The following is a 26,547-nucleotide window of genomic DNA, read 5'->3' as shown; positions in this document are numbered from 1 at the left end:
TGTCGGTGGTGTCATGGTCATTGTTGACCGTTCATATGAACCCTGCAATTGCATTGCAGCTTGTGTGGGGTTCATATAACGGTCAACAAAGACCCTTGACATCAAAGAAAGACACAAAAAAGCACATAAAATCTGGTCCGGATTTCGTTTTCCGGATATCACTAACAATCTGGTCCGGATTATATAATCCGGACCATGGGTATTTTTTGAAATTTTGTAAGGCGCGCGAGAAGGCAGCATGGTGGGAAAAGTAAATCTCTTCGATTAATCAGTTCATTGAAGGGTGCTCTTGAGTGACCCCGGAATTGCTCAATTTAGCAATTACCGTTGGTTGAACGACAGTTAAGTGTCGTTCACCACAAAATGACAATTAACAGCCATTAAATATTTTTTAAATCGGTTAAATTACTTTTTAAATTGGTCCCACCATTTTAAAAAGTCCCCAAAACAATCGTTAACGGTTGCTGTTGAGAGTATTTTTGTCAATTTATGGTGCTTAAGAGCAAACCATGAGTGTCTAAAGATCAATTTTTCAGTTCATTTTTAAAATCATTGTCTACAATCCCAATGATTGCAGCTTTTTTTCCTTTGACCCCATTGAGCTTTAATTTTTTTCCATCAAAATTGAGGCAGGATTCCTATAAACTCATTAACCACTTATATTCAATCCCTTTGATTTTCTGAAATTCAGTATTATGTTGGTTTAATGCCACAAGTTAATGTCGCTCAAATTAACTTTTTCACCGTGATTAGTCAGCAATATGTTCCTTTAATTTATTTTTTATAAAGTTTTAAAATTTAAACAATCCAAAGTGAATGAAACAAGGTAAAAGTGGAATCAGAATATCATGAAATACAAAAGGAATTCCCAATTTAACTTCAAATATGAGTAACTACATAAACAAGACCACCTAGACACAGAAAAAGAAAAAATAATTAATTCAACAATTCTTCACTAAGATAATCCATAACACTTAAGACTCTTTTTTTTCTCTATATATATTATAAGAATCACAAACAAAACATTGAAGCTTATGGTTTCAATTCTGCTATATAAAACTGAAAATGAAATGGAGTGGTTATATATTATTTTCACACACCCCAAATTAGAGGAAAGTACATGTCCTTGTCTTGCGTGGTTTCTTCTTTGGCTTTGGTGGCCTCAATGCAATCTTTATTGCAGCATCAAAAACTACCTTCACATTCTGTAAACAAAACGAAAATAATTAGAACAAATACTTCAAAAAATACTTCACAATTGGAATATAATAATTGAATCAAGTAGCATCTTTTGCATCAAAAATATGACACACTAAAAAAGTTAAATCCAAAAAAGAAGTGCTGTAATTTTTTTACCTGCTGTGTTTTAGAGCTGCACTCAATGTAACTAACTGCTCCAATCATTTTCTTTAATTCTTCACCCTGTTTACCACAATCATTGATTAAATTTAAATCCATTTGTACATGCAAAATAATATTGGTTTCAAATATAGAAATTTTTGTGAATAATTTATTTATCGACGACATGCCTTAGCAGTTGTTATTTGTGTTGCTCCAGGATGATCAATGAAAAATTGCTTGTCGTCTCGCAAATCTGTGCATGCATAGGATTTAAACATAATCAGACATTTTGAATGTTCTGTAAGCTATAATCAGATGAAATTTTCATTACTGTCAACTTATAATGGTGGTTGAAATGTTACTTAGATGGAATAGCTTACCTAATTTTGTTCCCACCAGCACAATAGGCACATTTGGAGCATAATGTCTCAGCTCAGATATCCACTGTTTATCAACTAAAAATGTTATTACAGTAACAAAAAATAATAGAGATCTAATCTAACTTATAAGGTAATGTATAAAGGAAAAAACCTTTTTGGAAATGTTCTCATAACTAGCTTTACTAATGAGAGAAAAACACAGCAAAAACACATCAGCTCCTCTGTAACTCAATGGCCTTAATCTATTGTAATCTTCTTGTCCTGCAATCCACACAATTCACACCAATAAATAACCTCAAAAAATTTCACACAAAATTTCACCTCATCAAAACTTTATATTAAAAGTAATACATGGAGATTTAGACTAACCTGCAGTATCCCATAAACCAAGATTAACTGTACTACCATCCACCACTACATTAGCACTGAAATTGTCAAACACAGTTGGAACATAATCCTATCATAGAAAAATCAAAAGAAAAAAAATATATTAGATTCATCACTATATTTTTATTGTCAAACACAGTTGGAACATAATCCTATCATAGAAAAATCAAAAGAAAAAAAATATATTAGATTCATCACTATATTTTTTTACGTGTAAATTGAACTATTTAGAAACATACTGTGGGAAAGGTATTGCTTGTATAGGATATAAGCATGCAAGTCTTTCCAACAGCACCATCCCCTACTGTGACACACTTGATAAATCTAGCTGTACTCATTCTTCTTGTTTTTCTTAACTTAGGAACACAAACTATAGTTGCAAAGAAACAATTGAAACAATATTTATGAAGGAAGTTAAAGGAGGGGGTGACTAAGCAAGCCTTAACTACTTAGGAGTAAGTCTATTACCTACTTTTAGTTGTTGTGGCTCATGAAATTGATCAAAATTTATAATCATGTACATAAAAAGTGTTACTTTTCTTAAAGTGTAAGGACAAGAGTAGATATGGTAACAAAGTAGGTATAGTGGTGGTGTTAGTTAGTTGGTTAAGTGTGGGAGAAGGGAGGTAATGAATTATGAAAAGCAAAGAAATTTTGCTTAATTAGCTAATACATTATGATGAAATTAAGGAATTATTTTTTGAGGTATGATATGATGTTAAAGTAAGTCAAATAAGTTTGTTGTGACATGTTTGTTGGGTATGTCTTTGTTTCTAATTATAATATGTTGGTGGTTATGGTTAAACGGATTGAGCTAGCTTACATTGGTTTCTTTATCCTTAATAGGGTCCACTATTATTGGAGTGACCAGTGGTCCAAAAAAAGTGAATGCTTTTTACTCCACCTTATTGTAACACAAAAACTTCAATGGAAAACATTATACTAAGCAATGTATTTTTGCATGCTGGCTGTTCTTTTAATGCATTGATTTATTTATTTTATCTAAATTTCAGTTCAGTTGTTGCAACTTACAAACCCATCATGATTTGATTACATTTATTTGTTTTATCAAAATTTCAGTTCAGTCGTACGGTCTCTATATAGTAACCAACCGGCTAAGAAGCTTGTGTTAAGGTCGAATCGTTACGAAGAATTTGAATCCTAAATGAAATTATTATTTGATTAAATTTTATTGGTGAAGTTAGCCAAAATTTTACCATGGAGCCATATATAGACAAAAAAAAGTAGTATTTCTACGAATGTTATCATGACAATTTTCGTTGTTAACAAAACTTTTTGTCATATAAGTTACTAGGAAAATGTAATTGTGAGATAAGGATCAAAGGTTAATATTCATGGATGGCTGGAAGAGAGCAATGAAGGAAAGGAAAGCAGCACCACCTCAATTTTTTTTAACAAGGATTTTTCTATCATGTACAAACTTTTTTTAAAAAAAAAGACATATTACAAATGTTAAAATTACTAAAAATTGATTGATGGGTGCACCATCATAAAGTTAAGAGAGCTGAAAGCAAACTGATTTTTGACTCCGTTGTTCCCGTGTATCCAACTCACTACAACACTACACATTTTTGGGGCATATAACAAGTATATCAAAAATGTTGGACCATAGGGGAAGATAGGGATCATCTTTATTTAATCGAGAACCAAATCAGAGAGTTGGACATTACATCTTGACCTAAAATCTTAAGGTAATGGGTTTGTGGACATTTCATTTATAAAATGTTCAACCTCCACTTTTCTAAGCAATATGAGAAACTCGCCTCAACTTGTCACAACATTCTCTCCCCTCAAGTAGGAGTGATTCCATTCACTATACTCCTCTTCAAGTGTAAGCTTTTTCATCTGTACACACTTACTTGCACCGCCGTTGGTTCTCTTTCAACGAAACACACCACCTGATCATCATCGTCGAACCATCAACTTTGATATCATTGTTGGGTCATAAAGGGAAGCATGGGGGATCATCTATATTGGGTTAAAAACAACCACACAAATGAACTGGACACTAATGAGTATGTGGATCCTTCCACTTATAAAATGTTCGATCTCTATTTTTTAAACAATGTAGAACTTCTAACTCATTTCACATTTATCACATCAAAAATTTCTTCAACTATTTGTACCGCAAGTGTCTCTATCGGGTCCCGATAAAAAGAATAAAATCATCACATTAAACTTAGCAGTCATAAAAGTAGTTTAGACACTATATCAATGCTAAGTTGCTAACAATATATTCCAAAACATTTAAAATCTAAAATAACTAAAAAGAAACTTACTACAAAAAAAATTATAACTATTTTTCTCCTAAACATCCCAAAGCTTTGTAGAAAATGTAAATATGCAAAACTTCCAATGAGTTATTGGATGTAATAAGGTATACAAACATCCTCTCATGTATCAATCATTCATCTGTTGTCTGTTTCACTCCATTGTTCAAAAGGTCTACACAAAAATAAAATAAAAATGAAATCAAAGTCTAATCTGATCAATGCATGAAATGAAACAGTTAATTAGACATAGATAGCATGTGGGGAAAAATAAAACTAACAAAAACACCGTAGTTGTGGAAAATGCTTACACAAGGCAGATGAACCAGCAGCTACGTTGTACAAAATCATCAAGTCAATCTAATTAAGAAATAGAGTAAAGTTTGTCAGGTATGTCGCACCAAATTTTATAAACAGCAAAATTATTGTGAAACAAACCTCGCAAACAAATGTAATTTCACATGCATACGGTAACGTCATCTAATAAATTAGTAGCAACTAATGAAATTTAAGACAAAAAGGAATATAATTAATTGTACTAAAAAATACACTATATTCTATTGATTGAAATTTAAATTGGATTCACTAAATTTAATGATACAACTGAGCTCAGCATAAAAAAAATTGGTCTGATTACGCAAGATAACTACAGGGTCCTTAAAAAAAAACTGTAGGGACCAATGTATCATTTTTTTAATGACAAAATGAATATTGTTGAAAAATGAGAGAAGTACAAATAATACTTGACCCACTAAACATAGAGAAATACAAGGGATACTCGATCCACCAAACTACAATGACAAACACCTAAAACATAATACAATCAAGAGAGTTTGAAAACCACTCATAATACAAATAAGGACCCCCTTTCTTCCTAGTTAGAAGCCATCTCGAGGAGGTAACCTTAAAATATAGCATCAACTAATTCATCTACCCTCACATTATTTTCGGAGAAAATAACACCATTTCTCACTAGTCGCCTCCCAAATCATCTATCATATTAGCATTAGGCATTTCCGGTGCTTAACATTCGAAGAGGAGGAGAAGAAATAATCAAAAAGAGAAATGATATTTTCCGGTAAGATCACTCCTGTTCCAACCCACTTGAAAATTTGGCACCAAACCGATCCGACAAATTGACAAGTACAAAACAAATTATCCTCTTCCTCTAAATTCCACGGGCACCAACCAACACAATCTGCAGCCCTACCACCTTGAATAATACCTCTTTTTGAAAGATTCCCAAGGTTCGGTAACCTTCAAAGGAACAATTGCCAAGTAAAGGTTTGAATCTTCCATGGAGCCAAGCTATCCCAATTTGCTCCCAAACCTCTTCTCAATCCTACATTTAAATAATTTCCAGGTAGGAATTTTTTTGAAAGCTCTACATGCAAAGATTTGACCGAGATCGTACCCAATTGATCTATTACGCACCCATTTGTCAACCCCGGAACTCAATTGATGATGACTTAAACAAATGGATTTAACAAATTTGACATAAACAGTTTAAGTTTAGATACATTTCATCCCGTCAAAAGAAAAAGTTTAGATACATTCATATAAATAAATGGATTTAACAAATAAATTTGATTGAGACGAAGTTAAAATCTATGTTGCAGCCAAATCAAGTATATTTAGAATGACGATGGATAGAATCCGAGAGGGTACTATATAGTGTTCATCTCCCTAGCAACAGCTCAAAATATTAATTGTATTCACGTGGATAACAACTTTAATACTCATACTCATACCATGTAGATACATAAGTAATTGTTACACATAAGTACCACTTGCACTTTAACAATAATAAATCAATAAATGAAAAAATCGTATTAATGTAACTGAATTAAAAAAAATACTCAAATTTCTTTAAAATTGAATCATTAAACATTACAAACCAAGCTATTTAACTAATTCAACGTTCAAAATATTTTGCGGACATATTGTGTTCCTTAGAACAAATTTGCGATGATTTGTTTTGTGGGCACACTATGCTCCTCCTAAATCCCTTAGAAAACAAGTATTTTTAAGGGATTTTACTCGGGTGAAAGTGTCATTTTTCTTGTAGTGAACATAGTTAGTTAAATGAGTAACCATTGAAATAATAAATTCACAAGCTTTCTTTGACTAAAATAACTCATAGTTCATCACACACAAAATAAGTCATAGATCCCTTGAATGTTGCATTCATTTACTTAACAACATGAAATGTGGCGTTTCCCTCAACAACAAAATACATGAAATGTGTGGTTCTTTTAAAAACAATCATTGTACATATTACCTTATACCAATGATTTAAATAGAAACTAGAAGGAATAATTAATAATTAGACTGAACAATTTTTAAAAAAAAAAAAAAAAATCAATGTTAATATTGTTAGCAAATGTTAGCATTGTACTAGGAGTAGATCCAAGAGCACTTGGATTAGATGGTAAGAGATCTCTTTTAGCTTAACCAAAGGTCATAAGTTCGAATCTAGTCATGGAAATACAACATTGTTAAATCTCTTGATAGCTTTGTCATCTATTGCAGCCCTACTCGACTCAAGGGATTATTCTTTTCAACTGTGTGTAGAAGATACCCGGTTTACACAACAAAAAAACTAGGAGTAGAGATTGAACCCTCGAACTCGAACTACTTATCACTCAACTCCTTAATGTGAGGAGGGTACTAAGGTACACATTCAGGGACCCGTACTCAGTTTTGTGGTTGATTACTTTTATAACATAGTGTTGGTTTTTATATCCTACCACGGGTGGGTATTTTTTGCAGGTACTCAATGAGCCTCAATTTAATTAGCATCCTTGAAATCTATTAAAAATACATGTTAAACATAGTTTTGTGTGCAATTGATCTAGTATAATAGTGAATTCAAAGATACACTTGCTACCTAACAATGTGCACATCCTAGTAAAAAAAAAAAATGAGTTTTTTTAATTACATTATATTGCATACAAAATTGAGATTATTTATAATAAGAAAAACTTTTATTTTCAACAAAAAAGATGCCAAAGAAAAATCTTGCACAAATATCAATTCCAACAAGAGACAAAGGCAGGGAAAAGAATGCCTTACGGTGTCCAAAAGAATAATACTTAGGATGCTGCTGACCTTCTCCTTGCATTCCCATATCTTGATTGGTCATAATATTATGATCATAATATTGAGAATGTTGATCCACAGTCACTTTAGTCCCAGAACTACTTGCAAGACTTTGCAAATAATTGGGTTGTGAAGGTTGCCAAACATTAGCACCAGCAACAACACAGTTCAGTAAATTTGTTTCCTCATTTTGCAAAGCACCTACACTTCCAAAGCTATTTCCTCCATACGGATATTCAAAATAGGGATTGTGTACAACATTGTTGTTAGCCACAAAAGGGGCCTCAAAAGAAGACCAATTTCCATTGTTAGCATCACTATTGAAAGAGAGTGAATTTTGGGCAAGACCCATAAATTTGGGGTCAGAAGATGGAACAGTTTGGTGGCGTTGTTGTTGGAGTAGGTTAAGTAGTCGTGCTATTTCATTCTGAGCTTCAGTGAATGCACCAAGTGGACCATTGATTGGGTCTTGTTTCCACATCTTTGCTTCCCAATCAAAAGACTCGATTGCTTTTTTTCTTCCTTGTTCATCAAGGTTTCTGAGCATTTTTTCCAATTTTTTGTAACCAAAAACTTTGTGAACAAGGTCGTATTCTTGTTTCTTCTTCGTTGGATAATAAGGAGCAAGGAAGCAATCTTTCATGCACTTTTTCTTTTGGTGTCTACAAGGAGCACATGCTGTCTTGTTTATCATTGTTGTGATGGAGCTCTCTGCCTCCTCTTTTTTCTTATGGTGTTGCCGGTGCCGCCAACAACGCTAGTTTTCAACCCTTTTTATTTCTTTTCAACTAGGTTTTCCTCCTTTAATTGTCAAGGAAATGGAAAATTTAGGATTAGGGCTTTTCAGATCTAGGGTTTCATATATCCAAAAATATATATTTAAAAAAGTAAAGAATGTTTTTACAAAAAATAAAGTCTTTTTATTTTTTTAATTAAAAAAGTCTTTTCATTTTTTTTATTCTTTTCAAAAAAATAATTTTTTTTATTATGAACTAATCAATTGATTATTATTTTTTTTTATTGTTCCTTATTTAAAGATTCTCCTGAATATAATTTTGTGTCATGAGACTATAAAAATTGCACATTTATTTTCAATTACGTTTTAATTAGGAAATAATATATTTTAGTAAATCCGATTGGATATTTGTAAAAAATAATATTTTGCAAACCGTTTATATTTTTGACATAGTCATTCGACAATTTTAGTGCATTATTTCTATTTTTTATGAGTTGTATTATTTCTAATTCTAGCTATGTTAGCCTTGTTTTCTTCAAAAAAAAAAAAAAAAAAAGCTATGTTAGCCTTGTTATGCATGATCGGTCCCAGACTCGAATAAAAAAAAAGGTTGTTAGCCAACAGAAAACTTTGTCAAATTTCAATCACATGATGTTATGCATGATCGGTCCCAGACTCGAATAAAAAAAAAGGTTGTTAGCCAACAGAAAACTTTGTCAAATTTCAATCACATGAAAATACGATAATTACTTGTCAATTAAATTTTTTATACCAAGGTTTTTTTAATAACAAGTATTTGATTCGCATTATGTAAATAAATATCTATCATTCTACTTTTGAGCATATTTTGTTAACACTCAGATTAGTTTAACAATTAATTTTAAGGTTCAAGTAATTACGTTTGAAGACAAATTTCAAAATCTTCAAGGTTTAAGCAAAAATCCATGTTTAAGCCAAACCAGTACTATTCAAATACATGTCTTGAATTGATCTCAAAAAACGTGAATTCAAATATGCACTTGCTACCTAGTTATTAATATACAACTAAAAAAAATCCTGGCAGGTTTAATCTAAGGACGAAATTAGACGCAGAAAACATATATATCCCAGTCAACAAAAAAAAAAGAAGTTTTTTTTAGATTATATTGCATGAAAAATTGAGACTAGACATGATAAGAAAAACACATATACATATCAATACTTTATTTCAAAGAAAAAGGATGTAAAGAAAATGGTAAGAAAATATCAATTTCAAATTTTCAATCTGAGGCAGGGGAAGAGCCCTTACGGTGACCAAAAGAATGATGAAAAGGATGCTGGAATTCTGTTTTGGCTCGGTACCCCATTTTGTGTCACAAATCAATTCGGAGTATATAATTTAGTTCCTCATTTTGCAAAAAACCTCCAAAAATGAAATCTTGCAGAATCATTTTGGGAACCGTCGGTGATGTTACAAATCTGAATTTTGGGAAGAAAACAAAATTGGGGATGTATCAACTACAAAAATCAATATGAAAAATGTTGTACTATTTTAAGTGGTTTGATGCAGATATTGAAATTTGAAGTTGAAGATTGTTTTAGCTAGTTTAGAAAATGGATGAAGATTTCTAATGTATTTAAAATTGCATGCTTTGGGATTATCCTAATACTGGTGACAATGATCATGGACGTCCTTGAGGGTGCAAACAGCTCTACGGAGTTGAGTCTTTAAAATATTGGGCCTAAACAAATGTATTATATGTGTAGCCTTAGGCTCTGTTTGGTAAAAATAGCGGATAGCTAATAAGCTAGCTGGTAGCTTTTAGCTGATAAGCTAGCTGATAGCTTTTAGCTGATAAGCTAGCTGATGACTGATGACTGATAAGCTAGTTGAAGTGTTTGGTAAAATTAGCGGTTGAACTAGCTGATAAATGTAAAATTACATAAAAGGACATTATTAATTCATATAAAATTTATACTAAGATATTTGATAATTTAAATATTTTAAATTTAATAAATGTTTGTATTTTATTAAATTATTGTTTTTCGGTAAAAATTTATTTTCAATTTATTTCGATTCAGTTTTCAGTTATTATACATTAATAAAAAAAACTAAAGTTTACGAATTTATTTTAAGAATAAAATAAAAAATAATCAATTCATAAGATTAAAAAAATTGTTAAAAAAACGAAGGATAAAACAAAAAAAAAAAACATATGTTACCAAATCGTTAAATATTAATTTATAGTAGTATAAATTTTATATAAATTTACACGTTACCAAAAAAAAACGGGGCAAACAGCTTATAAAATTTATACGGGGCAAACAGCTGTTTTAACGTTTTATAGTAGTATACATGGGTTTTCAGAGAAGCTCCTGAAGTAGTATAAATTTCTTTTTTTAGATAAAGTAGTATAAAAAAAACGGGGCAAACAGCTATTTTTAAAACGTTAAATATTAATTTATAGTAGTATACATGGGTTTTAGATAAAGTGGTAAGGGTAAAAATGGAAGAAAAAATGAGAAGCAAAAAGCTATAAGCTCAAACGCTACTTGAAGTAACTTCTGAAAAATAGCTTATAAGCTCCTGAAATAAGCTATAAGCTCGTTGTAAAAAAGCGTTACCAAACAGAGCTTTTTTGTCAAACGAGCTTATAAGCTAAAAGCTAAAAGCTATAAGCTCATTTTAATGGCTTACCAAACTGACCCTTAGTGACCTTCAATATCTCTTTTGGCTAAAAAATACCCTCTGGGACTTATCTACCGGAGGTGTTATAATTAAAAAAATTCTCCTCCAAGAGTTGTCTCTCAAATTTTTTAGGGTGTCTAGGAGACATTGAGGAGGCCCAAAAAGAGTTGCTAAATTATTTGTTATGTTAAAAAGAAAAATAGTAAATGGATAGGTAAAATTCGTGTGAGAATGATGATAAAGATAGTAGTTTGAAGTTGTATTTTTTGTTATTGATTAGAATATCATTTTTTTTGTATTAATTACAATGATGATTATTTTTTATGTTTATAGATGTTATTTACAATTAAATTAAAGATTACTCTTTAAAAAAAATTGAATTTTCATTTTATTATGATCCAAATTTTTTTATGTGAGTTGGACCTCCACTTTGATTATGACATGTCTTGATTCAAGAGAATAAAACATGACCCCGTGATATAACGGTAGGAGGTTAAATTGATTTCATTGTAGTTTAAAAGTTGCAATTGTGGCATTCCCCTAAAAGATGAGTCATAGCCCTAACAATCATACTGAGATTTAATTGTGGCATTCCCCCTAAGGATGAGTCATAGTCTTAACAATCATACTAAGTTTTAAGAGATTTATTTAGAAAATAAGCAATTTGCCATTGTTTTTGTTCAGATGGAAGACTTGATTGTCAGTGTTTTACCTCCACCTAGAGATCAGGTCAGCCAATAGTTAAAAAAGCATTAAGAATTGTACATATACAAATTAAATCAGACACTTGAATTATAAACTGAATAAAAAAAACTTCGTTAATTGAATCCAATAAATAAGGAGAGGTTCATCTTGGAACACTAATCAAGACAGGTTTAATTGCTCGTGGCAACCGACATCATTACAAAACAATAGAAAAACATATCCTATAGAGAACAAGAGGAAGAGGAAACCTCTCCCTTGAAGCTCTATTGCTTGAACTTTGCCTTGTACCGCTAGCTTTCTGAATGAATGAAAATGTGCGCAAGAGTTTCTATTTATAGTGCATTATTGCTTAGTGATTAAGAGACGAGAACTGAGATTTTTCAACAGGGAAAAACAACATAATAAGATTCAAAACAACACATGAATAAAATTATATAAAATTCTTAACACACGAGGGAAAACAACATAGTAAGACAAGAATTTCAACAACACATCAATAAAATTTGAAAAACCCTAAAAAAGAAAACCATAACAACATAAGAACACAAAAAACACTCAAACAGACTCTAACTACACAACAATGACGAAGAAAGAAAGCAACACAAACCTATCGTTGTCCTTTCCTAGCATCTAACACACACTTCAAAGTTTCATCTTCTCTTCTCTCATTGCCTTGCTTTGCATTTCCATAAGAAGAAACTAGAGTCTATTCGTAGAAATCTCTCTAAAACTCTCGTATACTATACTTATGCCACCTCGCTGCCTGCTCACCAACCCAAAAACGCCATGCCAGCATCCACGTCAACATAATTAACTTTTTTTTAATAAAACTAATAGATGTCGACAAAAGGTGAGTTAAGGGACCAAAACATCACGTAAATTGATTATGAGACCAATATGAAACCTCGTAAATAGTTAATTGTCTGGATATTAAATTTATCCAAATAAAAAGACATATATTCTACTTGGTGTGTGTTTGGAATGACATTGTATTTTTTAAAATTTGCGGCAAGAAATCGCGTTCCTTTGAAAGTTAGGAAACCAAGTTTCTCTCTTTCAACAAAAGTTGCTCTTTGAAACATAAATTTTGCTTTCCCACCATCAAACAATTCAGATAATTAGACTATGAAGTTTTTATTTTTATTTTTTTGGTAATTTTTCAACATTTAAATTTGGCAAATGTTAACTTGCGTCCTCAAGGGCACATGTTAAGGAACTCATTATAGAAATAAACGTATTAAAAGTCGTGCATTTGACTTTTTAAAAGTTAAAATATTATGTTTTTCAATGCAAAGTTGCTCCTTTTGAGTTCCTTAACATGTGCATTTAGGGCACAAGTTAACATGACCCTTTAAATTTATATCAATTGTGGGGCTTGTTAGCCCTTAGGGTTTGTTTGGAAGATCAAAGAAAGTGAAAAGAAAGATCGTAAGTGGAAAGATTGTTGAAGGAATGAAAGTGAGTAGAAAGTGAATGGAAGGTGAGATGATTATTTAGTTTGTTTGGTATTGATGAAAGTGATAGGAAAGTGAAAGGAAAGAAAGATGTGTATTTCCTAAAATGACATATATAGCCTCACATTTAAATGAAATAATATATAATATGGTAAGGGCTTTTCTGTAAATTTATGAAAATGAATGTGCATCTCATACTTTCCTCATACTTTCTGCGCATATTAGAAGAGAATGGTTTTGGACATGGGACCCACAAAGATTCTTCTTTCCCACCTCTCTGACATTGCAACTAAAGGGTGGAAAGAACACATTTCCATACACTTTCAATCCTTCCTCCTATCAATCCATTCACTTTCCTTGAAACCAAACAGCCCCTTAATATCCCATTGGAGTGGGAAATGAAAAGCATGTAGAATTTATTTTATTTTTTGCGGAGAGCAATTAGATTTTTTGTTTTTTTATCATAGCAAAGTAATTAGATTGTGATTTGTGACTTTACCAGAGCAAAGCAATTAGATTGTGATTTGTGACACAGAAATTTGAGTGGAAAAAATAAAGGTAAAAAAGCATCTCAGCCATCCATCATCTAAAGCGTCCTAAAATGTGTTCCAATCCAACCAAGATCGTGACCGTCTATTTTCACATTGCTATGGAAATAAAATCAACGGATTAAGAAAATTCCACGTCACCGATCCGCAACAAACCTCACTAACCAATAGAAACGCAAGAGCCTTCACATATATAAACCACACAGCATCAATCCAAAATCTCATCCACAATCATCTCCAATTCCCAAATCCCCAATTCGAAACCTTAATTTTCTTTCTCAGTTCCAAATTCCCAATCCATTCAATGGCACCAAAGGGAGAGAAGAAACCCGCCGAGAAGAAACCCGCAGAGGAGAAGAAATCCACCTTTGCCGAGAAAGCTCCGGCGGAGAAGAAGCCAAAAGCCGGAAAGAAGCTTCCAAAGGAAAGTGGTTCAGCCGCTGGAGACAAGAAGAAGAAGAGAAACAAGAAGAGCGTTGAAACCTACAAGATCTACATCTTCAAAGTTCTGAAACAAGTTCACCCTGACATTGGTATCTCAAGCAAAGCCATGGGAATCATGAATAGTTTCATCAACGATATCTTTGAGAAGCTTGCTCAGGAATCTTCCAGGCTTGCAAGGTATAACAAGAAGCCGACGATTACTTCGAGGGAAATTCAGACTGCGGTTAGGCTTGTTCTTCCTGGAGAATTGGCTAAGCATGCTGTGTCTGAAGGAACCAAAGCTGTTACCAAGTTTACAAGTTCTTAAATGTTTTAATTATTATCGATTAGTTATCTTTTGAAGGTGTAGTGAACTATTGTGATCTTGTTGATCTATTCTGTGTATGATAGTGATCGAATTAATGATAATTGGGTTTAAAAATGTTTGTGTTGTTCGATTTGGTGATTTCTGCATATTTTTTTTTTCTTCAATTTTTTAGAAAACCCAAGATGAGTAAAAATAACTAAACTGGAAACAAGGTTGAAGGGGTATAATGGATTTGATTAGACCCATGTATCTGTAAGAGACACACTTTTTGTTTTTCACATTAATAACAACTTCCTTGTGATTGGATTCACATTCAACCTTAAGTGAAGCAAAAACCGCTGTAAAACATAGCCGTATACCGTAGTTGAAGAACTGTTATATTTCTTTCATCCATGTAGTTGTGGTAAATATCTTTTTCTTCTTTGTCTCGAATGATACAACTCAATCCCCCAAAAGCCATACATGCCAATAGATGGATCTGTGTTAAGCTTTATATGATCCTCGAGGAGAGGAAACCACCAGTTTGGATGAGAGTTCACCAGAAAGAACCTTAAGTACATTACGAACATTTTTTTTAACATGTAACGATATTCCTTCGAAACGAGCTTTGTTTCTAGATTTCCATATGTTCAAAATATTCAAAATTGCTACCTCGGCAATATTTTATTATCATTTAAGATCAAAACAGATAACTAATCACCAAAGTCATTTTTCCTAAATTATTGTTATTCTGGAGATGGTATCCAAAAGGGGAGATGAATTACGTATGAGAAGCCCAAATATAGCCTCTAAAGGTATGTTATGGACAATGGTTTCAATTTTGGTATTGCATAGTAGGGAAGAGAATAGAACTGTTATTTCTTTGTTGCGAAGAGCTCCTATGACGAGGCTTGCCCTATTAAGAATTCTTCAAGCAAGAATAGCTCGTTGGATTGGACCCTATGTTAAACTAGTACTACCATCACAAATTTTGTGACGTAGTACTAGTTAGACCGACCGACCGGTTCAAAATTGGGATAGAGTAACATCATTCAGTAAGAAAATGTAACTCATAATTTCATCCCAAACTATATCCCAAAGTGTGATGGATTTAATATTTTGTCCCAAATTATTTGCGACAGAAAAAATGAAGAAAAACAAACAAGTGTGTGAAAGATTACACAGTAACGACGACAACATACTGAACAATGGTAAGAGGGTGAAGTCGAGGGGTGAGAGAGAACAAAGAGACAACGAGAGATAAAGACTATGGCGACATGGTTAGGGGGAGAAGAGGGAGACAATGAGAGGAATAAGTGTTTCTTTTGCAAGGGAAAGTTGAGAAATATAGTACATAAAACTAAATTATGTGAATTTCTAAAGTAGGTTTTATAGGAATATTAGATTGGTTATCTAAATATCTGGCTTAAAACGGATAGCATTTTAAACTTTATTTCAAAAATGTTCAAGCTGATTGTTTAGACAACATGCTTAAAAAGGTTATCACAAATATGTTTAATCCCTTTTTCACATTAGAAATTAAGATGATTTTATAACTGAACTATAATGCCATGATATGTATGTTAAATGTTTTAACACTGTTATCACTATAATATTGCTTAAAATTGGGGTATATTAGTCCCAGTTTTGCACTAGTGTTGGAAGACAAAGCTATAAGGGGGCAAGACGTATGTCAGGTAGAATTTTAGAGTCAATGCAGCTGATTATCAAGTTAAGTGTGTGATCATCCTCAACAAATTAAGACTTGGATTGGTGTGTTTTCTGTGGACCCTCAACAGGTTTTGGATCATTATTATCCGTTTGTTTACTCTTCAGGTGGTTATGCTCCAAGAAGGTCTTTCCTACATTTGATTTGGCTTTGTGGTATTTGGGTTCTTTGGAATGAAAGAAACCAAAGACTGTTTGCCAACACAACAAAAACAACAGTGCAATTACTTGAGAAGGTTAAGATTACATCTCTCAAATGGTTGAAAGCAAAAAATGTGTGATTTCCATTTGGTTATCATATGTGGTGGCAATGTCCCCTTTCTTGTTTAGGGATTGGTTGATGTATTTTTTCCTTTGTTATCTTTTGTTGTTTTGATCGGAACTTTGTTGTAACCTTGTTTTGTTTCCTTAGGCACTCCTTGTGTTAAGGACAAAAACTTTTTGTTAATATATTTCATTTTAACTTGTTCAAAATAAAAAAACAATGTGTGATATCCTTATAAAATCATTTTCATTGGTGGTACAATTGTTATTAAGAAACATAAATCATGGTCTTGCATATCGTGATTATATTGTCGAAACACTTTTATGTTATTTGAGGATATTTTTATTGAATTTTTTTAGGATATTTCATTTAAAACTTAAAATGTTACTTATTGGGATGTTTTTATTTCAAAATATCATTTAAAGAGAATTTATAATGTAGTCAATGATATTTTTTAGGCTAAATTACACTAAGGGTCCTTTAAGTTTGAGGTTTGTAACTGTTCTGGACCGGCCAAAAAGACCCTTGGCCCATTTACTTAGGCCCAATACAATTCAAAGCCCAAACACCACGTTTGGCAAAGTTACTTGCGACACACCCCTTCCACACAAGGGGGGTGCACGGAACGAAAGAGACTGGTTCAAACGAACCACAACATCTCTTTGCACATTCCCGCAATAAACTCTCTGGCGATTACACTTCCCACGATTTCGTAACCGCCAGAGCCAGGTGTGTCATTACAACGGCTCTGCAGCCCTCCACCTCTATAAATAGGGGACTCACGGCAGTCCCCAAGGTAGAATCTCTCTTCCTTCTAAACCCTCACTCTCTAATCTCTACTGACTTGAGCGTCGGAGTGCCTGCAGGTACACACCCCACATCCGCTCCAAGAAGCATTCTGACGTATTCCACCACCGTCACAACCACCGCATTCAAAGCACCGGCAGTCACCTTCTGATCAGGTACGATCAGTAACAGATTGATCCTTTAAGTTATTTTGATCATACATAAGTCCTTTAAGTTTGATGTTTATAACATATTGGTTCTTTATGTTATTGTGGTCACAAATAAGTCTTTAAGTTTGTAAATGTTTTCGATTTAGTCCTTCTATTAACCAAACAACGATGTGGTAGAAGGACTAAATCGAAAACGTTTACAAACTTAAAGGACTTATTTGTGACCAAAATAACTTAAAGGACCAATCTGTTACAAACCTTAAACTTAAAAGACTTGTGTGTGACCAAGATAACTTAAAGGACCAATATGTTACAAACCTCAAACTTAAATGACCCCTGATATAATTTAGCCTATTTTTTAAACTCTTTAAAAAGTAATACTATTAGTTTTAGTGATAAAAGTAAGACATTAATTAGATCCGTTTTTGTTCAAAGTCATTGTATCACTCATCATTTTTTTTTACTCATATGTCTGTCTTTTATTCTTTTTATTACGTTAACGTTTAAAAATTATGAACGGTGTTTTTTTTTTTTGAAATTTTGATTTTGATTAAAACTATAAAAAATAAAGGCTTAATAGGTCATTTGGTCCCTTAATTAATTTCAAGTTTTCATTTTGGTCACATAACTAATAAAACTCGTGTTTTGGTCCCTCAAGTTGGCCTCCGTCGGTCAAATAAATCCATGAGTGTTAACTTTAACCCCAAATGTGTATGGTGGACCAACATTCTAGATAGTCCACCATAGACCTTATTATTTTTTTTTCAATTTTAACCCTTTGATTTGTTTTTTAAAAAGATGACCGTTGGATCATGCAAGTCTATTGTATCTTCCAGTGAACCATCAATACTTTATTTTTTTTCAATTTCTTCATCTTCTTCCCTCAATTTCTTCATCATCTTCAACATCATATTTAACAACATTCATAAAAAAAAATCCAAAAAAAAAACCATAAATTAAACCCTCCTCCATCATTATCAACTCAAACCTAAAATCATTCATTCCACCATAATCATATTCCTCTTATCAATTCTTTCCTCTTTCCTCTTCAGCGAATCCCACCCAAAATCATTCATTCCAACAACAAAGAAAAAAAAATGCTTTCATCTTTCTTCTCTCAATTGCAGATTCGAATTCCAGCAAAGTTAACAAATCCAGCAAAGAAAAAAAATCAATTCATTTCATATCCTTCTTTTAAACTTCAATTCCTCAAACCGTTTTTGAAGAATGGGTTTTGGTTTGTGAAGAAGAAACACGATGCAATTCCAGATGCAATTCTTTCATCTTTCTTCTCAATTCCAGATGCAATTCTTTCAACTTTCTTCTTCAGCGAATAAAAGCAAAAAAAGAACAAGAATGAAGAGAGAGAAAAAAACCTTCAGATCTGAGAAGAAGCACGAACAAGAGATTGAATTAAATGATGGTGTTGCTTCTGTAAAGAAACACGAAGAAGAAGAAGAAGAAACACGAAGAAGAAGAAGAAGAAGAAGAAGAAGGTGAAAAAGATCCATGAATTTGTTGATGTTGTTGTTCTATGAATTGATTTTTTTGCTTTACTGTTGGTGAATTGTTTTATGACTTTGCTGGATTTGTTGATGTTTGTGGGTACATTGAAATTCTTGGTGAGTTTGATGAATTTTTGGATTTGTTGATGCTTCTGGGTTTGATTGAGGGAAGTGTTAGGTGCGGCTATGGTGGCCACAAAGGTAGAGGAGGATGAAAGGCATCCGTCACACAGGATTTGGCCACGTGGCAAAAATTAACGGAAGTTTCATGTTTTGACAGAAAGGATTTTTTGACCGACGGAGGCCAACTTGAGGACCAAAACATGAGTTTTATTAGTTATGAGACCAAAATGAAAACTTGAAATTAATTAAGGGACCAAATGACCTATTAAGCCAAAAATAAATGTTTGTTGCTTTCAAATTATAACAAACCAAGCTAACCATGATTATCTATTTCATTGACACCAATAATATAACAAAAAAAAAATATAATCTAAATTCTGATTTTTTTAATGACATCAACAACAATCTTTATTATAGAAAAAGTTGTTTAAGGGTATAATTGGGATAATAAAAAAGTAATTTTATAGAGGATAAAGGAAAAAAATTGGACACACACACACACACTAATATCATGTTTGTTACACTTTTATTTTAATATTTGAATTTATTCTTATCTATTTTTTATATGTACTATTTGTATTGAAAGTTGATGGTAATTTTGAAAGGATAAAAAACTAGCCCAAAAGAGTCAAAACATATTATTTTCTTTATATACAGTATAGATTTTAACTAATCTCACACACAAACATAAAATATGGAGTATTTGTGTTGTGGGTGTAATTTATGTTAAAATTATTGTAATAAATTTTTGGTTTCTTATTTTTCATAATAATAATAATAATAATAATAATAATAATAATAATAATAATAATAATAATAATAATAATAATAATAATAATAATAGAAGCATCACATGTTATTTGCGGGCTCATTATATTTGTTTAAAACTTTCTGGTCTATAAAATACAAAACTTTGTAACAACCTCATCATTTCTTTTTATTTACAAAAAAAAATTAACAAAGTACAAATAATGTCAACAAAAAAAAATTGTAAAATTTATCTTCTTATTTGAGTTGTTTACTTGGAAGCTCAAGAGTCATAGAAACAATGAATATGAGCCGTTTGATGTTAAGAAATCAATAGCCGCATGTTTTATGATCTCGCTATCTCTTATATACTTTTCTTTGATTTTTAAAAAGTAAGAGTACAACTCATAATAACTCTTAGACTCCAAACTCCCTTCTACTCAATCTTAGTTTTGATCATTTTCAAACAATCACACACACTCACCCACTCTCCTATAAGAAATTCTCTCTCTGGTTTCGCTCTCAATCTAAGGAATGGAATCAGATCTAAGTTTTGCAGAAAAATCTCCTTACCTTTCTAGGGATCTTCCTAAAAATCCTTCCATAAAATCAGCGATCCCCACAGTGGTTCCTTCTCAACCAGGTCCAACTATTTCACCTCCACCATCACATTGCACTACATATCTGTACCAAAATCATTGCAATCGATTTAAGGAACATCCCCTGAACAAGGCTAACCACCACTCTAGTTTTTCTAGAGTGGCTCCTTCCTCCATCAGCCCATTTCCTATGATCCAAACCCCTTCCTACAAGGCTGTGTACACCAATGGATCCCAAGGTGAATTTATCGGTGCTCGAAATCCAATGATCTTTGGGCCAAACTATAACAAAATGGAAGTCATGCACGGTCCCGTTGACTCTAGCAAAGGAACTCGGGAATTGTATGCAAAAAATCTCTTTCAATATGGTGAAACTTCACAATCTCGGGTGAGTCTCTCTGTATCACAATCACTAGTTTATGATGGACATCCATCTGTGTCAGTTAAGTCTGAGCTTCAAGGCGGTCTTTCATGCAATGGTGGAACTGGAAACAATTCCCGAGAAAATAATCAAGGGCATGTTCATAGTGACCAAAATCGCCAAAATATTATTCAAAATAATAGTGAAATTCGACTCAAGGATCCCAATATAATCAAGGGTCAATGGACTGCAAATGAGGATAGGTATATCAAATTATTTAATTTTTTTTATTGTCTCTCCTACATGATGTTTTCATAGTTTTAGTATGACTTCATTATATACTCTATTAGTTTAAGATATATTTGTTGTTTTGTTGTTCAATTTGATTTATCTTATCTTGAGTATGTTTTTTTTAATTGTTGATAAATGATTAACAATAAATAGTTTTTTTTTTATATATTTTTGTAGGGTTCTTGTTCAATTGGTGAATCACTTTGGGCTTAGAAAATGGTCCCAGATTGCGAAGCACATGAAAGGCAGGATTGGGAAACAGTGTAGAGAGAGATGGAATAACCATCTTCGTCCGGACATTAAGGTGACATTCTTTTCAATCTTTTTTAGCTTCTATCTCTTTCACATACAATTAAGACATGGACTTTGAGAAATATTGATTCTTTCCTACATTTTACTTTTAATTATTAAATTTTTACAAGTATACATATAGCTCCATCAAATAAATCAATTTTTTTTTGAATTCATGTCAATTAAATGCATAAATGCATAAATGCAATTCAATCATGATATGCCGCAGTTGTTTGGTTCGTAAATTTTGAAACTTGTTTTTTCTGGGTTTGAGATGGGTTCTTTGATTCTGTCCTGATATGCTCGAAAGGGTTTGGTGTGTAGACGCTTCGTGTTGACGGCAGTTGTTGTAGATCGCACCTTAAGGACTTTATCTGTCGCGGTTGTTTCTTGTATCGTTGGTGGACCGTGATAACAATACCTATGCGTGCTTCGGTTCGTAATGGGTTGGTTTAGCCTGAAAGGGTTTTTAGCTTGCTTCGTCTAGAAGGGAGTTGTTGGAATTTGGATCGTTTTTGTGTTGGCAGTCGATTCATCTGCCTTTTAAAGCTCTGAATGTTCACTCTGCTTTTTTTTGCAATTTGATTTCGTGCCCACACATGGGTTCGCTGGATTGTCTGTGCTAGTGATTGTTTAGGGTTGTGTCTTTTCTATACCACTTATGTGTTGTTTTGTTGTATCACCCGTTACAGGTTGTTTTTGTGGTTTTTTGGGTCAGGTACATGTCCCTGTACTTCCTGGTCTTTTTTAATTTAATTCCCGTTTTGGCTAAAAAAAAAAAAACAATTCAATCATGATATGTTTATGATTTTATAACGACAAGCAGAATTTGAATCTATCATTCATTTTCTTTCGATGCACGTTCTTAAAGTTTTTACAATACGACATAATATTTCAATCAACATTTCATTTTTTTTTTTGCTACAATCAAATCAACAATTCATTTGATTTCTAACGGTATTTTTATAATACACCATCATTAGTTCGGTTGTATATTTTTCTAAATAAGTATTGGATTAAATATACACACACACACAATCTTGTTATTGTTCCTCTCACAGGTAGTAATATTTTTAAAAGAAATTTTGTCATACTTTTTTGAAAATACATGATGATAAATATTGTGACTAAATTTTATCTACAGGTACTTTTAATGGATATTTTTTTTTTGTTTAAAATCTAATATTGAGATAAGTTTTGTTTATAAAAATGCATCCTTACCTATTTTTTTTTTAATTTTTGTAATTTCAAATACATGAATGATATCCTTTCACATATGATTTTGTTAATGCATCATATTGATTATATAGGAGTGTTCAATGTGTTATTTAAATCATAAGATTATTCCAATTAATGGAAAGTCTTTTAGGTTAGGTTCTCGTCATGTGCGTAAGTCTTAACAATTGATTCTTTTATTGAGAGTCGGGTCACGAAAAGGACCACGTATAAGCAGGATTAAGGTGGTCTACCGAATGTTGATAGGTGGGTGATGTCGTCGAAAAGGAAAGAGCTACCAACCTCTTAAAGGGTGTGCCAGTGTTAGGAGGTCACCCATTGAGTAAGTAAAAGTGTTCAATGTGGTACTTAAGCCATGAGGCTTTCATACCGAACAAACTAATCTTTTTGGTTGGACTCTCCTCATGTACTTAATTTCTAACAATTTTTTGGGAAATACTTTTTGGTATGGAAATCTAAAATCATGAATACCATTTATTGAAAAAACCAAGTCTCACATAGATTAAACATAAGACGTTACTTAGAATTTTAAAAAAAGAGACATCATTCATCTTACTAGCTGATTTTGCATAAATAAGTTAGACGTATTATAAAAACTACATATGGTATCAGAGCATATCGATTCGGATTATCCACCATTTATATTCATGTATCAAACCCAATTGTATTGAATGTGGAGGTGCATTGAAAAAATCAAGTTCTGCATAGACTAATGATAAGGTCGGACTAGAGTTTATAAATACCGATTATAAAAATCTTGTTTTTAATTATTTTTTTGTGAGTCTTGTTCAAAAAAAAAAAATTATTTTTTTGTGATATTCAATTTGCTAATCGTGTATTTTCATGATGTTTTTTTGCTATTAAATAGCATCGCTGACGTCTCTCTTATTTTCTCTCTTATCTCTTTTTTCTTTCTTTCCTAAAACGGCTAATGTTAGTTGTTAATTTGTTAGTATTTGCTGGAAGTAGAAAGTGAAACTGAGACCACCGTTATAACTCCATTCTATAACTATTTCAACTCAGTCACCAAGTGAACCTTATCATTCTATCGTATCTCACATTTTTAAGACTAATTGTTATTGTTGTAGACAATTAGATTGATAATGTTTAAGATCTCTCTCATTTTTTTTTTTTCAAAAAAAGATCTCTTTCTTATTTGTAATACTAATCTTTAATAGCAAGAAATTTTGACAACTCTCACGTGGCTTGCTTTTACACAGTTTGTCTATTACCTATTTATCTTATGTATGTAACTTTTAGTTATGATTTATGTTAAAAACTTATTGTCTTTGTTTGGTATGATATAGCTCTTCCCAAGTACCGTCTTTTCAAGATGTTAAAAATCTTTCGTTGTTGCTTCCTACCAAAATAATTGATATGGAACAACTATACTATGTTTTTTTATTACATTCCTTTGAAAAATGTTAGCCTTAGTTGACATACAATGTAAATAACTGATGTTGAACTCTATGATATACATGAGTGTGAACCAATTTATTTTAGGAGTAATACTTGCCAAAATAATCCATTTAATAAGACTTTATGGACATTATATATGGTCAATCCAATAGTTGAAATTGAATATCTTTATAAGGTATGTAAGTTTATCGTCGATACATTAGTTGTATTTTAAAAATTATAGGGTTAATATTGTTTAACCCCCTGTAATATAGACAATTTTCGGGTTTGCCCCTGTAAAATATTTCTTTTGGATTTGGTCCTTGTAATTTTTTTTTGGACACAAATTTCGCCCCCTGTAATTTGAGAAAACTTCAATTTACCCCATGTAATTTGAGCAAATTTTGGTTTACCCCCTAGTAATTTGAGTAAATTTCAGTTTACCCCCTAACACAACATCGATTTTGTACAGTCAGATAGCCTAAGGGGTATTCTGAAACAAAACAAAAATTACAAGGACGGAATCCAAAAAAAAAAAATTAGAGGGGGCAAATCTGAAAATGGCCTATATTACGGGGGTAAAATACTATTAACCCAAAATTATATTATACATTGAATTGAAGTAAATTGATGAAAAATTATACATTTTAAAAAATGTATTGAAATTTGCAGATTTGATATAGTCAATTAATTTTTATGTTGGGAATGACAAAATATAGAATTTACATAGATTTAGCAGTGTAGCTTTGACAAGAGTTATTCATATAATAAGTTAATATCCAATTTGTCTATATGTATTATATTGGTGTTTGATTTCGAGTCTTGTTTACGATTCTCCATCACATTGTCGTATACACCACAATTTCATGAAGCAACCAATCCAAGCTTTTGTTCTCCGCATAATGCCAACGCGGGAACAAACATATGATATGTCTTGTTAGATAGCTAATTAGTTTCAGCCATTATCAAATTGGTGAAATGTGGAGCTTTCTCAAATGAATGATAATAAATCACATATCTAATCCGCATAAATTGTTTTATATGATTGTAGAAGGATTCATGGACCGAAGAAGAGGACAAAATACTAATCGAAGCTCATAAGATAGTTGGGAACAAGTGGGCTGAAATTGCAAAGAGAATGCAAGGGCGCACCGAGAACTCAATCAAGAACCACTGGAACGCCACCAAGCGCCGCCATAATGCTAAGAGAAAGAATCGGGGTAATAGTTCAAAGGGAAAACTACTCTTGAAATACATAATGGAAGTCAATGATGCTAAGGAAGCCAAAAAGGAGCTAATGATGAATTCTACGAGCATGATGAAATTTAGGAATCACCCAAACTTTGAAAGCTCAGAGAGTGATTTTAGCTCTGAAGGTTTGGTTAATCCAAAGGAGGAAATTGATGGGTATGCTCCGATGATGCTCAATGTTGACGATGGAATGGCAAGCGGATCTGGCACGACAATGAGTTGTGATTTTGGAACATATGGAATGGAGTTTTTTCCCGAGGTTCCTATGAAGCAGGAAATTGATTTCATGGGTATGATCTATAGAAACCCTTAAGGCGAGTATGGTTTATCACTAATGAAGTTTTAATGGAACTTTGTCTTATGTCTGTTATGTTTTAGTTGTGTTTGTGTTATGATGTTCTATTTTAATTTGACTATGTTATGAGTTATTTTGTTTTGCTTAATTTCCTTGGGATGCAACTAACGCTTGTTTGCTACTATGTCTTAGACGGGCAACTTTTTATGTTGACTTGAAACTTTTATCATGTGGTCTAAATAGATTATATATTTGTCTATGCTGCTTTTATCTTAATTAATGATAGACTAATCTAAATTTGTAGCACTATGATGATATAATTAAAGCTGCCGATATAGAGTCAATTTTTTCCACATGATTTTAATTCTTGATTTCTATGATTTGGTTTTATGCAGAGTTGTAAATTTTCACACCTTTGTGGGTATCCAAGATTCTTGTTTCATATAAATTGATTCGTATAAGTTAGGATTATAGACAAATCGAACCAAAATATATTTTACAAAGATGCGCTATTTTCTCACGGTCAGATAATGTTTTCTTCGGCAAGGAAAAAACTGTCTCAATTTTTTTCTCTCATGTTTTTTCAAGTTTAAAATTTTAACCTTCATAAATAACCAACATTTATATTTAGACATTCCATAATTTTCAAACACTAATTTAACACATTATTTTCTCTTTATCTCTTCTTTATATCACGTCACCTATTTATCATACCGATCACACCATCCTCTCTATTTCTATCTCTCTCATAGTGTTGAATGAGTTATGGGTGTACACAAATAGTAATTTTCCATAAATGAACACCTAGGCATAAGAATCTTACATGTTTTTCAAAGGTAAACATAATCACATGTTCATAAATCCGCATACAAATACTCTCTCCTTTTTAAATACATATCGTGGTCAATCATTAAGGATGAACTCACAATCTTTGAGATTGAAAAACTTCACATCACATTTATTTATATGCCTAATAGTCTGTTTGCTTCAGCTTTTTCAACCCACGTTTTCTATAAAACCACATTTTCAACCTACGTTAACCCAAAAGCTTCAATTGTTAGCTTTTAAAAATCACGGTAGTTTTTGGTTTGGAAATCCCCCAAACTTGCTTTTGTGCTTGCAAACTCCAACCCAAACAAGCACTAACTACACACTAGTA

General features: G+C 32.2%; 3 protein-coding genes across 3 annotated transcripts; 2 read left to right on the top strand and 1 right to left on the bottom strand.

Annotated features, from left to right (window-relative positions):
* Positions 1 to 846: 846 nt before the first annotated feature.
* LOC146932249 (rac-like GTP-binding protein RAC13) lies at positions 847 to 2,588 on the bottom strand. Its single transcript, XM_085703979.1, has 7 exons — positions 2,348 to 2,588; positions 2,091 to 2,178; positions 1,873 to 1,982; positions 1,722 to 1,785; positions 1,530 to 1,594; positions 1,357 to 1,422; positions 847 to 1,205 (listed from the first exon to the last, which is right to left on the bottom strand). The coding sequence occupies exons 1-7, from the start codon at positions 2,444 to 2,446 to the stop codon at positions 1,107 to 1,109; spliced, it is 591 nt and encodes a 196-aa protein (XP_085560105.1). The 5' UTR covers positions 2,447 to 2,588; the 3' UTR covers positions 847 to 1,106.
* Positions 2,589 to 13,825: 11,237 nt separating this feature from the next.
* On the top strand, positions 13,826 to 14,477 carry LOC146932248 (putative histone H2B.1). Its single transcript, XM_085703912.1, has one exon. It carries the CDS (start codon positions 13,917 to 13,919, stop codon positions 14,361 to 14,363), a length of 447 nt encoding a protein of 148 aa, XP_085560038.1. The 5' UTR covers positions 13,826 to 13,916; the 3' UTR covers positions 14,364 to 14,477.
* Positions 14,478 to 20,060: 5,583 nt separating this feature from the next.
* On the top strand, positions 20,061 to 25,697 carry LOC146932247 (uncharacterized). Its single transcript, XM_085703911.1, has 3 exons — positions 20,061 to 20,889; positions 21,095 to 21,221; positions 24,894 to 25,697. The coding sequence occupies exons 1-3, from the start codon at positions 20,201 to 20,203 to the stop codon at positions 25,404 to 25,406; spliced, it is 1,329 nt and encodes a 442-aa protein (XP_085560037.1). The 5' UTR covers positions 20,061 to 20,200; the 3' UTR covers positions 25,407 to 25,697.
* The last annotated feature ends 850 nt before the right edge of the window (positions 25,698 to 26,547 follow it).

This window comes from Medicago sativa, chromosome 4, assembly GCF_051527215.1.
Source record: "Medicago sativa cultivar Bolivia chromosome 4, Bolivia_mono, whole genome shotgun sequence".
In the NCBI taxonomy this organism is placed as follows: Eukaryota; Viridiplantae; Streptophyta; class Magnoliopsida; order Fabales; family Fabaceae; genus Medicago; species Medicago sativa.
Note: the sequence above shows the minus strand (reverse complement) of the source record. Positions and strands in the feature narration are given on the sequence as shown.

Bases quoted from the DNA above. Each gene is read 5' to 3' on its own strand.
- LOC146932249 (XM_085703979.1), bottom strand. From the start codon at position 2,446: ATGAGTACAGCTAGATTTATCAAGTGTGTCACAGTAGGGGATGGTGCT. The intron at 2,179-2,347 runs GTATGTTTCTAA...TTTCTATGATAG, and splicing joins CAAGCAATACCTTTCCCACA to GATTATGTTCCAACTGTGTT. The intron at 1,786-1,872 runs GTTTTTTCCTTT...GTTGATAAACAG, and splicing joins ATGAGAACATTTCCAAAAAG to TGGATATCTGAGCTGAGACA.
- LOC146932248 (XM_085703912.1), top strand. From the start codon at position 13,917: ATGGCACCAAAGGGAGAGAAGAAACCCGCCGAGAAGAAACCCGCAGAG.
- LOC146932247 (XM_085703911.1), top strand. From the start codon at position 20,201: ATGGAATCAGATCTAAGTTTTGCAGAAAAATCTCCTTACCTTTCTAGG. The intron at 20,890-21,094 runs GTATATCAAATT...ATATTTTTGTAG, and splicing joins TGGACTGCAAATGAGGATAG to GGTTCTTGTTCAATTGGTGA. The intron at 21,222-24,893 runs GTGACATTCTTT...ATATGATTGTAG, and splicing joins ATCTTCGTCCGGACATTAAG to AAGGATTCATGGACCGAAGA.